The following is a 14,984-nucleotide window of genomic DNA, read 5'->3' as shown; positions in this document are numbered from 1 at the left end:
GACCTCAGGTGATCCGCCTGCCTTGACCTTCCAAAGGGCTGGGATCACAGGTGTGAACCACTGTTCCTGGACCAGCCTGGGAACTTCATCTAATGAGGAAACAGTCTGGCTCAAAACGGGTAGGTCCATTAGAGGACTGGTCAAGAGTGGACAATCTTTTCTTCAATGACCTGTTTACAGACACTGATTTTTTTCTAGTTCTAACATTCTCTCAAAATGTTCAGCTGTGGTGACTAATTTAGCCGTATCAGTGACTTGCCATCCAAACTTGTGTTTTTTAATCAAGTCACCAGAGTCTAGTCAGAGACTATTAATGAATAAAACCATAAAAACCATTTCAATTCCCACAGGATATACTCCCTGCTGTATTTCAAGACCAGAATGTTTAACAAATGAGATTTCCAATCTAGCCGTGTAATCAGAAACAGACTGAACTTTCTGGACTAGTCAATCTTTTGTGGAAAGACCATGGGATAGCTTCTAGATGTTTTCCAGTTGTTGCAGTAGCATCTTTTGGGCTATCCACAGAAGTAGCTCTTAAAGGGTTGGCAATACTCTTCTGAGGCTTATGCCATCCTGCCATAGTCATCCATTAACCTGCTTCCGCAGCGGCTAATATCATGCGTATCAACTGATAGAAATCAGGAAGCCCAGGGTCATTCTAATTCTAAATTCCTCGCAAACTGTTTTGGATTTTCCTTGGGATTTGGAAAATCTTTTGCTATGGCTCTGAGTTCAGCTTTTGACCCAGAAGTAAAAGTAGTTACAGGAGCCAGACCTCGGTGTGCTGGCTGAGGGTTTAACTAAGCAAAGCATTAGCCCAACTTCCTTTCTGTCACATCATCCAGAGTGAAAGGGTAATTGTGCAAAAGAATTAAGATGACTGAACAAATGGGTTATTGGATTCAGAATAATCAGAGGAGGATAAGCAGAGTAACAGGTCAGAGTGAAGTCACTCCCTACATATAATTCATTTTCTTTTTGTTGTCAATTCATGGCTTAAGCTTTCCATCTGTCTTATTTGCCTTTAGTAAGGAATCTTTTACAGAGGCAATTTTGGAATTATGTCTTTTAGAAGCCTCTATACACCAATCAAAAATTGCTTCCCACTGTTTCTGAGGTGTTTGGGATCCCCTTCTTTTCTAATGTTCCCATAAACAATTTTACCTAGATTAAAACTTCTCCACTGTAACTTTAACTCTTCTCTGGTAAAGTGTAACCATTTCTCTAGAAAGGCAGTTTCATGTTCATAATTTCTAAACATAAAATTTGCTAGAGTTCTAGAAAGAGGGGTCCCAGACTCCCCAGGTGTTAATTAACCCATAATACCCTATTTTTCTAAACTTCACCTACCTGAGGCTGCCAACTGGACCCAGTTTAGTTACTGTCAAACATCTAGTTCGACCTCTGGATCCAGTAAAAAAATTACTCGGCTGGGTGTGGTGGCTCATGCCTGTAATCCCAGGACTTTGGGAGGCTGAGGCAGGCGGATCATAAGGTCAGGAGATCCAGACCATCCTGGCTAACACCGTGAAACCCTGTCTCTATTAAAAATAGAAAAAATCAGCCAGGCGTGGTGGCACGGAGCTGTAATCCCAGCAACTCGGGAGGCTAAGTCAGGAGAATCACTTGAACCCGGGAGGCAGAGGTTGCAGTGAACCAAGATCATGCCACTGCACTCCAGCCTGGGCAACAGAGCAAGACTCCGTCTCAAATAAAATAAAATAAAATAAAATTACTCAAATAAACTCAGAGAGCTCAGGACACAAACTGTGGAGCCTGAAATCCGAGAGGGACTTACTCAGGACCTCCAGATGCAGCGAGAAAGCAGTGAGCACAATGGGCACTTTTTGCCTGGTTCCTTGATGCTTCCAGAGGCCACAGGGGGTCTCTTTCAAATCCCACTCTGACACCAAACTGTAAAAGACAAATCTGAGGCACAATAAAATTTTAGAGCTCATTTGAGTAAGAAGCAATTCAGGAACTGGGAACACCAGACCAAAAGAGATTGTGTTCCATTGACAAAAATATCAGAGACAAGTATTTATTTGGAAAATGTGGAAATAAAATAAATTATTTGCTTGGTTTGCAATTAGAAAACTGTCTTTTATCAGGTACCTTCTCAGAAACTCCCTAGTCACATATCCATATGTTAGCTGGCTACTTATGAGAGGCTGGGGTTAAGCTTTGGTTCTAACGTAAGTATCTATCAGAAATGACCCAAGTGAAGTTTCACTTCTGATTTCAACTTCAGCAAGATTAATTATTTTTAAGGCTTTTGCTTTTCTCTGCTCAAGTATTTTTCAGACCTGGGCTCCACTTGAATTTTCATTTAATACTATCATGAGTACAGATTTCCTAGTCTTTTTTTCCTTTTTTAATCATTCACTTTATAAAGATTGTGTTGTCAAACTGTTTTATTTCCTATCTCAAGTGCAAACCTTTAGGTTTACTGAAAATTTGCAATATATTCTAAACAGTTGAGAAGAATAGGTAGTGTAAAGGATAAACGATGATTCATGTACCATTACCACTTCAGATCCGAACTTATGATGAACTCTTTTTATCTCTTTGGTTCTCAACATTATAAAACATAAAACAGCTTGTGGGTTTTGAGATGGTCATCTTAATTCGCTCTTACCCTTCTGCTAAAGTTTAAGTGTGAATTAGAAAAATGTTCCAACATGTTCTAAACCTAAACACAAAATGGTTTACATGCTGAGAATGCTAATCTGAAAAATGAAGAAATACGCACAGAAATGAAAAGTAAAAATATTTGGAAATGGAAATGATACGTACATAGTCATTCACTAACACTGGAGATTCAGTATCAGGACTTCCAGCCAGAGAGCTTTCAGGAGTTTCCTGAGCAGATTTAACTTCTTTGACTCTAGGCACTAAAGGTTCCATTTCAGGTAAAGGTAACGGCAAAGGGTTAGGCTCTGGAGTTGAATCAACAGTAGCAGGTGAGTCCCTATGGGAAGCACTATTTAAAGGTTGCTCATCTTCCGAGATATTGAGGTAACAGGGTTTCACAGGAGAGTTATCTTGGTCATCTATGTCATCAAAAGAAAGTCTTAATATTAATGTAATGCAAAAAATGTTAACTTTTACTATTATAGTAATAAAGACAATATGCACAAGAGCAATCAAGACACTTAAGACCAAAGAGAAAAGGCAACTACAAATTTTCCTTATCAATGGTTCCCAAATTTAGTTGATCAAAATCACCTGAGAGCATTTTAAGACTCAAATTCCTGAAATCCACCGGATTTCTAACAAATCAGGACTTTCAGGAATAAGGCCTACAAATGGCTATTTCTTTACAATCTCCCATATTTGTATCTAAAAATGCTCTTTACAGAATTTTTGTCTGTGCAGGTAAATATCTGTCACCTTTTCTTTATTGTTTTTACAGAAACAAATTCTTGTGTTTTCTACAACGGATTTATAGGGAGAAGAAAAATATACATCAGGTCCAAAGTACTTTCAAACTAAGAATTTGGTGTTTTGTGTTTTTTTTTGTTTTTTTTTTTTTAGCTTTTAAGCAAATAAAGGAAATTATCTTAAAATCAAAGACTTATTTAGATTTGTTACCTTTACTACTGGCTTCTTGTTCCAGTGGGACATTTTTGCTTTCTGCTGTCTTCTTAAAGTCATGTTGTAGGATCTAAAAGGGAAAAATGTTTTAATAGCAGGGCCTGAAATATATGGTCACTATAAAAGAGATGATTACCAGTGTGTAGTTTTTGTCCAACCAAGAACTTCATACAAACAAATTTAAAAGTATCTTCTAAAACTATCTCAAGGGCCGGGCGCAGTGGCTCAAGCCTGTAATCCCAGCACTTTGGGAGGCCGAGATGGGCGGATCACGAGGTCAGGAGATCGAGACCATCCTGGCTAACACGGTGAAACCCCGTCTCTACTAAAAAATACAAAAAACTAGCCGGGCGAGGTGGCGGGTGCCTGTAGTCCCAGCTACTTGGGAGGCTGAGGCAGGAGAATGGCGTAAACCCGGGAGGCGGGGCTTGCAGTGAACTGAGAACCGGCCACTGCCCTCCAGCCCGGGCGACAGAGCAAGACTCCGTCTCAAAAAAAAAAAAAAAACTATCTCAAGAAGGAGGCTTTGGTTGTGATTTCAAGATGGCTAAGTTAAAGGGTTTCCTTCTTAAAAAAACACACACACAAAATAATACAGCTGAAATAAACAGACTGCATTGTTCATTTTTTTTCAGACTCTAAAAGACACTTAATGCAGCCAAAAAGGGAATGAAGGAGGAAGTGAGGAGAGGAAGATGAACAAAGTTAAATGCCTTCAGCAGGGAGAGGAAACAAAAATTGAGATTGACCTCTTAACTGTAAGTAACAGATCTAGAAAGGAAGGCATATGATGTTCGGGCAGGAGCTGGTGATGAAACAGTGGTGGTGGTAGTAGTCGTTTAAAACTGTTTAAGGAACATGTGACTACGTAGGTTCTCTCCTTCAACCTCAACAGAAAATGGCAGATTATATTTTAGACAAATTAAACTAGTGAGCCCCAGACCTGGGGCTACTGGGAGTAGAGGTGGAGAGACAAATGAGGACACTATAAAGTATCGGATTGGTGTAAAAGTAATTGTGGGTTTTGCTATTGAAAAAAACGACCAAAACCACAATTACTTCTGCACCAACCTAAATAGAATACTGAAAACAGAATAACCTAGTGCATGCCTATATAACAGTGGGACCTCAGCCCCATTCCCAATCTAGCTTCAGAATACCAGCAGCCAAGCTTATATACTCCAGGCAGGAGGACAGTGAAGGATCCTAATTTGGAGAATCTAAACCATCTCAAAGAAAAGACCAATAGATACTGACATTTAGAAGTTTCTAGGAATATGCTGGCTGTCTCCCCAAATGCCCAACCTACAGTGAAGCCCAAAAGAGCCTTAACTTGCTTTTTGGTATATCATTATTTAATATAAACAACCAAGGTTCAGCAGACATTGAAAACAGAAGATAATGCTTCTGTGAAATAACAGGGCACTACAAAAAAGTGATAATCAGAAAAAAAAAACTGTTTAAGAGTTAAAAAGATGACAGCTGAGATCAAAATAATTTCATGCAAGTGTTAAAGAAAATCTCTCAAGGTAAAACCAAAAGATAACAAAAAGAGGAGAAAATTAAAAGATTAATCCATGACTACTAATAATATCTGATAATATTAATTACAGAGGGGGAGAAAAGAGAAAATGGTGTGGCAGTAATAAAGAGAATTTTAAAATTTACCAAGTTGAAAACAATCACTGAGTATCCACTGCAAATAATGAAAAAAGACCCCAATAAGGCACATCACAGTAAAATGTCAAACTCCAGAGGAAAAGATCTAGACTAGGGAGGAAAATAACATATAAAAAAGTACCGCTTCATCCATAGAATGTATGTTCCAAAACTGTGGATAGTACCAAACCCCATTTATACTGTTTTTCCCCATACATACTTATCTATGATAAAGTTTAATTTATAAATTGAGCACAGTGAGAGATTAACAATAACTAATAATAGAACAATTCTCTTGTGCTTTGGGGCCATTAATAAGGGTTGTTTGAACACTGTGATACTACAAATCTATCTGCTTACCCTAGATGGCTATTAAGTGATTAACAAGCAGGTAGTACACACAGTGTAGACACGTTGGACAATGGAATGACTCACAACCCAAATAGGAAGGAGTGGGCCAGTGTGAGATTTAATCACACCACTAAAAACAGTGTATAATTTAAAATGTATAAACTATTGGATGGGTGTGGTGGCTCACGTCTGTAATCCCAGAATTTTGGGGGAAGGCTGAGGTGGGAGGATCGCTTGAGCTCAGGAGTTTGAGGATATGAGCAGTGAGCTACAATTACACCACTGCACTCTAGCCCAGAAGACTGAGCAAGACCCTGTCTCTAAAAAACAATTATAAAAAAAAACCTGGTATTTCAGATTTTAATAAGCATATTAATCAGGCTTCCATTCATGAAAGCTGAAAATTTAGAAGGATCTACTTTGAGTAGTTAAAATAAGGCTGATGGGAATACCTGTTCATCATGTTCATTTTCTTCGGTAGCTTCAGTGTTAGCCTGAAGGGAAGTCTGGACATCCACGGGGCCTTCCTCAAATTCTTCCATTTCTTCTTCCTCATTTTCATCTTCTCCACTTCCATAATTAGTTAAAGCCTGAGTTTCAGCTTTAGACAAATCTAAGTTGATTAATACACAATTTTTAGTAGATTTCAGCACATAATCTTAATAACAGCTACCATTTATTGCATTCCTGCATGGCACAGATGCTTTATATACAATATCTGAAATCTTCAAACAGTATGTATTAGAAAACATACAGTGCAGAAAGGCCGGATAATTCAGGTTCACAGTGAAATTCAATATCAGAGTTCTTTGACAATTCTATACTTGTTACACTCCACCAAACTGTTCCAATAAATGACCTACAAAAAACTAAAATATAAAGATAGTACAGAGCCTTTAAACTTACTAATAGACACTGGACATCCTTCACTTTCTTCATCTTCCTCTTGATCAGAAATATCAGATCTTACATTTTTGGGACCATCATACACCTCAGATGTTTGAGTTTGCTTAACTGTTTCAGTTTCATCCTTGTCCTAGACACAAATACATTTGAGTAATTAATTCCTTAAAGTACATGTGTAAAAGCTATGTAGTAAGTCTATCATATTAATAATGATCATTATCTAATAAAAAACACAAAGAACCATTTTTAATAGTCTAGTTTTTATTTTTAAAACAAAAAAATCTGTCAGAAAAAAGGTCATTTGATGATACAGTCTGCTTTCAAACATGAAGGTAAAGTTTCAAAAGCATTATTTTTAGGCTTTTTTTTTTTTTTTTTTTTGAGGCAGAGTCTTACTCCGTTGCCCAGGCTGGAATGCAGTGGCATGATCTCGGCTCAATACCACGTCTACCTCCTGGGTTCAAGCAATTCTCCTGCCTCAGCCTCCTGAGTAGCTGTGACTACCGGTGCGCACCACTACATCTGGCTAATTTTTGTATTTTTAGTAGGGACGGGGTTTAACCATGTTGGCCAGCCTGGTCTGGAACTCCTACCCGCCTTGGCCTCCCAAAGTGCTGGGATTACAGGCATGAGGCACCGTACCCGGTCATATTTTTAGGCAAAAATTAATTAGCACATACTTTGTCTTCATCATCAATCTCTCCAGCAGGTGAGCCATGATCTTCAAGAATCCTTTTGGCCTTTAAAACAAATCAATTACACAGAATTTAGCAATATACTTAGATACATACTTAAATATTTAGCAGTTCTCATGTCTAGTACTGGGATTATAGAATACTGGGATTATAGACCTGAGCCTGTCCTGTATTACTTTCTAATCATTTATTACAGTATCATGCTTTTATTTTCTTCAAGCTCTTAGTAATGTCTAAAATTTATTTATATCCAGAAAATAAATATCATGTAAAGTGTGAAATGGATAGCTTGATTTCGTCTACTTTAGATTGTAAGGAAGAAGAGCCGTCTCTTTCTATTTGGGTCTTGGCTTGTTTCCTTCTCATAAAAGAGGGTCAGGAAAACTAGGGAAAAGGCTTCCTGGTATGCCTCAAGTTGAGGCAGAACAGTCATCCAATCTCACATGATCAAAATTAATTTGACAAGGTAGAACAAACTACAGGGATGTAAAACCAAAGCCCTAACTAATAAGCATTTGTGTTAACTGGGAGTGACCTCTGGGTAATGCATATTCTCCAAGAAACTACAGGGATTGATAACAGCCATGGCAGGCAGCTGGCTCTGGCCCAGGACCAGATCCCAGTCCTTCTCTCCTCTTTTGAGACCCGAATACAGGACAGTAATGTGAACTGGTTATCTGACAATGTACATTTAACATCAATTTCTGTCTGCATTCCTGACCTTGAGCAACTGCTGTTACTCCTCAAATTCCACAAGTGACTAGCATATGTAATGACTTATAATGTGATTAATTGGTATTACAAAAAACAACTACTTTTGCTGAGGTAAAATGTGATTTTAGTTAATAATAATGATTAAGAACTGTATTTATGTGCCAATTATCCTAAAATCAAAATGAATGTTATTTACCTCTTTGGCGTAAGACTGTATCACTCCAGCTGCTTCTATTTTCCTTTTGCATCTCTGTTTAACAGTTACACTATTATTATCCAAATCTTGCATAAGCTTAAAGAAAGCCAATTCATTGAACAACACTTCAGATATCTCTACAAGAAGATCTTCTCCACAGTCTTTAAGTTTTCTGCCAGCAAATTTTGCCAGTGAATCCTATTTAAACATAAATCAAATAATTTAAAGATAGTGAACTTCAATTATAGAATAGTATTACTTTTAAATACTGAAAAAGTTTAATGTTTATGATTACTATGGAAAGATAGGTTAGTATTAGTAAAGAATACTGCTATATTACTAAGTAGGAATGTTGTTAGTCCTGCTTAAAGAGTATATACAAGGGAAGGACATATATGGTCACCTATATTTAGTCACTATTTGATGTAACTGCTGGGCACAAATGTATTCAGACAGGGATTTCTGATACCAGAAAGCTCCCTGACAGTACAGGAGATACTATTTATTGCTGTAGTATATGTGTAAGTGCTATAAAAGGAAAAGACAAAATCTTCCACCTCTAAATGTACCATTAGTATACTTTTAAAGCTTCCTTCTTTACTTAAGCCAACCATTCTAATTTAAATTTTTCTTCAAAAGTAAACTTAAGTTCTATTCAAGTTGATATACAGGATCATGTAAAAAGAAAACAGGATTTCAAGACCCTCTACATTTATATTATGTCAAGGAGGAAGTTAAGCCCTGGCAACTTGAACGTTAGTGATTTCTCCTTCTTAGACAATACACTAACTCTCTTCCTCATTGTTCTTGTTCTGTAAATGACTAGAAGACATCAGAGACCAGACCTCCTGCCTTCTAACCACTGATGTTTGTCACAGATTAACTGCCTCCTTTACTATGCATTTAGCCTTATATAGAAAGGCTGAAATTCTGTTAAGCTTCCCTAAACTCTCTCCAGATAAATTAGCAGTCCCCAACCTTTCTGGCACCAGGACCTGGTTTCACAGAAGACAATGTTTCCCTCAAACATAGATAGGTTGGGGGAAGGTTTTGGAATGATTCAAGCACATTACATTGATTATGCCCTTTATTACATTGTAACATATAGTGAAATAACGATACAACTCCAAATAATGTAGAATCAGTGGGAGGCCTGAGCTTATTTTCCTGCAACTAGGTGGTCTCATCTGGGGATGATGGGAGACAGTGACAGGTCAGGAATTAGATTCCCATAAGGAGCATGTAACCTAGATCCCTCACATGTGCAGTTCACAGAAGGGTTCACTCTCCTATGAGAATCTAATGCTGCTGCTGATCTGACAGGAGGTGGAGCTCAGGCGGTAATGAGAGCCATAAGGGGCAACTGTAAATACAGACGAAGCTTTGCTCACTCGCCTGCTGCTCACCAGCCTGGGGGTTGGGGACCCCTGATATAAATGATCCCAAACTTCTGATGTCTATTCTTTGGAATCTGTGCTTCCCAGGCAGATATCCCTCACACGCTGAGCTTGAATCAAGTCTCTTTTTTTTTTTTTTGAGACGGAGTCTCGCTCTGTTGCCCGGGCTGGAGTGCAGTGGCCGGATCTCAGCTCACTGCAAGCTCTGCCTTCCAGGTTCACGCCATTCTCCTGCCTCAGCCTCCCGAGTAGCTGGGACTACAGGCTCCCGCCATCTCGCCCGGCTAGTTTTTTGTATTTTTTAGTAGAGACGGGGGTTTCACCGTGTTAGCCAGGATGGTCTCGATCTCCTGACCTCGTGATCCGCTCGTCTCGGCCTCCCAAAGTGCTGGGATTACAGGCTTGAGCCACCGCGCCCGGCCAAATCAAGTCTCTTTAAAGTAGATTCTGACCCTTTTGATTATTTTAGGTTGAGAATCTTCAAATAAGTATACTCTAGACATTTTTAGTAAAACCACTCCTCTTTTTCTTTCTAAAAATATGGACTACACTATTTAGCAAACAGGCAAACAACTATGATGTTCAATGCCTAACTCTCTCTCCCAACAAAAGACTATCTTATCTAGTACAATTATGGTAAAAACGTACATATGCTGGGTGCTTTGTGGGAAAAAAAATCCTGAACAGGTTTCAGAAGGAAAAATGTAGAAGATGGTAATTTAAGCTCTAGCTCATAAAAATTTTTCAAGACTCTGGGCAATATTAAATATAAATTAACTTTTATTCTTCATGTATGTCCTCTTGTGGAAAAATCAAGAATGGGATGAAAGAAAAGCAGTCAAACCTCAGACTGAGAAAAAAATCTTATTTCCAAATTAATGCTTTGGGATCTACCCACAATTATCATAAGGCAAAACTGAGGAAGGGCTACATGGATCTTGATAAAAAATATTTGAACGATTATTTATCTTTTAGTGTTATTCTAAAATAGTTGCCTACAATGCACACCACCACTGATGTCTTATAGTCCTTAAAAATTATCTATTAGTACTAATTACTAATTAGTACCAATGGGGCCAGGACAATTTATACTTTAGTCTTAATACTAACAAAATGGAAAATTACAGCGATATAAATTTGCATCAAGCCCAAGGAAAAAGTTAATACCGATTATCTAAAACCAGTTTAAACACAGAAATAAACACGGCAAAGTTTCATTAGAAAATTTTGTAATAAAGACGAAAAGAAAAATGTGTCACCTAATGTAGAGTAAAAATACATATCACTGAACTGTCTCAATGGGAAAATACTCAGGTAAACATAAAGATGTTTGTCATAAGGAATAAACAAGGTAATTTTATTAACACTAACATGGGATTTCTCAACCTTGGCCCTACTGACATTTAGGACCAGATAATACTTTGTTGTGGGGGACTGTCCCGTGTACTGTCAAATGTTTATCAAGATTCTTCCTGGTCTCTACCCATTAGTTGCCAGTACCTGTCCTCTCAGCCCTCCCTACCTTCTTCACACTACTTGCTGTCATAAACAAAATGTCTGCAGACACTGCTAAAGGTCTCCTAGTAGGCAAATTCTCCCCCAGTTACTGACTTACTATAATTTGAGCATACTGATACAGCCTAAAAAGTCTCTACAACCAGCTGGTCTCTGGCTTCCGAAATTTCCCAGATTAGTCAAATTACTTTAGCCAATTATTTTAGAAACAGTCACAGAATACTTTCTAAACATTTCAAACTAAAAACGTTTTCATTGAGAAGATAAACCAAACCAATAAAAGCTTGTAAGAGATATGCCTTAGACATGACCAAATTAAATGAAGATACAAACAGGGCCTAATAATACAATATTATTTTAACCAAGTGACAACCTAAAAAATATTAAAACATCATCCCAAATGGATGCTAGAATGGATGTCCACCTGCATAAATTGTACAATGCAAGAAAATGCCTCACTGCGCCCCCGCCCCAAAAAAAACCTTACCACATATACTGCTAAATCATACAAGTATAAACTCTTACCTGTAATATACTTCCAAGTTGTTTATGAAAGAACTTTACAAATTCTTTGCTCTCATCATTTTGCTGGGTAAGGGTCAAAACCATGCGCCTTACTGAAGTTAAAAGCTGCGAGGAGCATACTTCATCCATGTGCTCCTGAGAAAAATCCTAGTTGGTTAGAATATAAACTTACCTATTGTTTAAAAAAAGAAAATCAATCCATATAATATAAAATGTTAATTTTTAATTTTCTTGCACAGATGCTCCTCAATTTTCAGATACCCGTTTAGAAATATTCATTCATAAGAAAAGCCAAACTCCTACTTTATTCATACACATTGAGAGGTTTGGCAATTTTGACCCATGAAAGCAGATGATAGCCAGTAAAAGAACTGGCTGATCCAGTACTTTTCACTACTTCCTTTCCGTACCTTTCTACACCTTAAGGAGAACTATTCATGCTACAGCTTCCATTTTGCCAATCTTTCTGTTCTCAGTTAATTTCAAATACTCTTACAAGCATACTCACCTTCTACCCAATTCCCTATTATTTTCTAACTCAGGGTTTCTCAACCTTCGCATTATTGACATCCTGTGCATTGCAGGATATTTAGCATCGTCCTGGCCTCTACCCACTAGATGCCAGTAACACCTCCTCCCTACACCACTTCGACAACTAAAAGTATCTTTCGCCATTCTGAAATGTCTTGAAGGTTAACATCACCCCCTTGGTACTTTCTTAACAAATCACTTCAGTCAAGTGTCTCTTCTTAAACTTCTTTAAGAAGCAGGTGTGAGCTACAAAATAATACGAATCACGGTTAAGTTTCTGAGGTCAACCCCATAAATCATCCATATCAAGTAATCTCAAGGTTCTAATCCTTCTTCTTCTTCTAAATCCATTTAAGCAAATCCTATAACCTTTCACAGTTCAGTTTTCTCCCCACCCCATAAAACTGACAAAATAAGGGAGCCAAACTAGATGATGTTCAAGGTCCCTTCTCAGACTTAAGCTCATTTAAAATAAGGTGTGTGTCAAGACAGGTGACTAAAAAAAAAAAAAAAAAAAAACTGTGCCTCTCTTCAGAGAGTCAAATACTAGTGCAGGAGTCAGATATGTACATAAATAATCACTATAAGCTCTGTGCTGTCTGGTAGATAACACTTTTTTAACTGCAGGGATTCTCATTTATCACAAAATACAGTGGCTCACAGGAGATATTACTTACTGAATAAATAAGTATTTTTTAAAAGCACCCACCAGGTGCTCTAAGGAGCTGTAGGAGCATATTGGAGACAACAACAAATACTTTTGAAGAAATATTTCAGCCAGGCAGAAAAGAGTGAAAGTATTTTACATCTTGGATAGATAAGACAACTTGTACAAACGGCTAATATGTGAAAAACTAAAAGTAGATACGGGAAATGCCGAATAATGTGAAGTGAATGTACCTAGATGGAGAGTAGCTAGAGCGGGAAAGCACACCAGATCCAGCGGTGAAGCCGCTTGAAGACTAAGGAGTTTGGGTAGGATATGGCTTAGTAAAAATGCACTTCATGCCTACTTCATGCCTATTACGACAAGCAGTCTAAGCAAAAGGTAAGAACATGAATTTAGGTTATGCTACTGGAAAGAAGAAAGTGAAGTGAAACTGATGACCCTAAAGAGAAGAATACATTTCTGACTCACTAGTAATGGCATAAAGAGAGTCAAGAAGTCTAACCCAGGTGACTGGGTATAATGCTGCTTGGGCATAATTAACAAAGAAGTTCTACAGTCCTACAAAAAAAGTCAAGATTTGAAGTGAAATGAGACATCATAAGTAGTTAAAATCAGATTATTAGTTCTACTCTGTTTACTGGCCTCAGAAACTTTTTGAAATGCTAAATTATTTATTATTTCATTTCCTCATGAAACGAAATCACTTAAATCAGGGCTATACAGGTAAAGTGAGGAGGAACAATTTAGATTTTAAACAAGGTAACAAGATAAGTCTTGTAATTTAGGTAACTCTAGAAATGCCAGTAGCGCTTAAAAGGTCAAGTGGAAAACCTATTAAATGAGTGTCGCTAGCCAATTTAGCCAGCTAAAATATCATTAATTTCCTAACATCTTAGACATTTAAGAAAAATCACTTTTAAAAAAATGTAATGCTTTTAAATTCAAGACTTTTTAAACATTTCAGAAAATCAAGGTGATTTCTATTTTGCTCAAGTATTAAATATTTTATTGTATAACAGTTTCTGAGCAGATAATATGTAACTTACATAATTTTTCCATCAAATCAGACACAAAATAGTAAAAACAATTTCCTAACTGAAGGCTATACTCCCTAAGCATAAAGATAAATCAGTTTTTTTACCCTTATAAAATAACTGTATATATCAAATACATATTACAACAATTATACCTAATTTAGTTTTTAAAAGACATGTTTATAAGTATTTATTATACTATTAATGCTAAAATTTAGGTCTAAGATGAAAGCAAGGAACAACTGAGAAAATTTAAATCAATTCACTTGAGGCAATGGTTTCAAACTCTGAGATAAAAATCTATTTAAAAAATATACATTCTTAAAATTTATAAGTATATTCTTTTATGGAAGGTAAATATATTCATAGATTTATAAGTAACAGGAAATAAATTCACAGAACAGTTCGTAAAACTGATATATTTATGCCTTATCCCTCAAATTCTTTTTATCCAGTATCTTAAGTACTTCTTGGCTGTAGGTACTATGAGATACTATTCTAGGGAGGAGATACAAGTAATTATGATCCTTTGTCATAAGTGCTATAATGAAAGCATGAACCCAGTATCTCAGGAACAGTGAAGAGAGGAAGGAATTCTGCCTGTTAACACATGCAACAACATTTGCGCTGGCTCCTGAAAAACAGGAGAAACTGACAGAGGAAGAGGAGAAGGTCATTCTTGGTAAGGGACACAATGTGGGCGATGTGCCTTTTTCAATAATGTCAAGTAGGACACAAGGTTTAAGAGACCAGACCATGCTGTAAAAGGTTTTGTGAGTGATAATGAACCTGGTCTTTATCCTATGGGTCAGCTGTTTTCACACTTACAGAGTCTAAAGAGCTCAAGTACAGCTGAGGGTTGAAGAGTCCAGTCATTTATTAATTCATTAATGTTTACTGAGTGTCTACGATATGCAGTTATTATTTTCGGACAGTGACCAAAAGAGATCAACATCTCAGACGTCATGGATCTTATATTTTTGTATGGAGAGGCAGACAAATATTACATAGGTGAAAGGTGGCGTGCAAGCACTATGGAGGTAAAGAAGAGCAGGTAAAGGATAAGGGAGAGGTTTACTCAGCAACAGTTGACATTTGACCAAACACTTCAGGAGTTCAAGAGAACAAGCCATGTAGGTAGGTGTCTGAAGGAAGAGCAATCCAGGTAGAGGTATTAGCAAGTGCCAAGGC

General features: G+C 37.3%; 1 protein-coding gene across 42 annotated transcripts in view; it reads right to left on the bottom strand.

Annotated features, from left to right (window-relative positions):
• The window catches only part of PCM1 (pericentriolar material 1), a 108,657-nt gene that overhangs the window by 11,220 nt on the left and 82,453 nt on the right, over window positions 1-14,984 (bottom strand). For 25 of the 42 annotated variants that reach the window (XM_033226375.1, XM_033226365.1, XM_033226336.1 and 22 more), the window contains 7 exons: window positions 11,559-11,705; window positions 8,122-8,319; window positions 7,197-7,256; window positions 6,517-6,646; window positions 6,063-6,223; window positions 3,598-3,670; window positions 2,800-3,056 (listed from right to left, as the gene is read on the bottom strand). In XM_033226375.1, coding sequence (XP_033082266.1) covers window positions 2,800-3,056; window positions 3,598-3,670; window positions 6,063-6,223; window positions 6,517-6,646; window positions 7,197-7,256; window positions 8,122-8,319; window positions 11,559-11,705 — 1,026 coding nt within the window. Of the gene's footprint in view, window positions 1-1,801; window positions 1,933-2,799; window positions 3,057-3,597; window positions 3,671-6,062; window positions 6,224-6,516; window positions 6,647-7,196; window positions 7,257-8,121; window positions 8,320-11,558; window positions 11,731-14,984 lie in introns of those variants that run through there. The other 17 variants (XM_033226434.1, XM_033226586.1, XM_033226463.1 and 14 more) reach the window with 3 other exon arrangements.

This window comes from Trachypithecus francoisi, unplaced genomic scaffold (genome assembly GCF_009764315.1).
Source record: "Trachypithecus francoisi isolate TF-2019V2 unplaced genomic scaffold, Tfra_2.0 Contig01440, whole genome shotgun sequence".
NCBI classification, from domain to species: domain Eukaryota; kingdom Metazoa; phylum Chordata; class Mammalia; order Primates; family Cercopithecidae; genus Trachypithecus; species Trachypithecus francoisi.
Note: the sequence above shows the minus strand (reverse complement) of the source record. Positions and strands in the feature narration are given on the sequence as shown.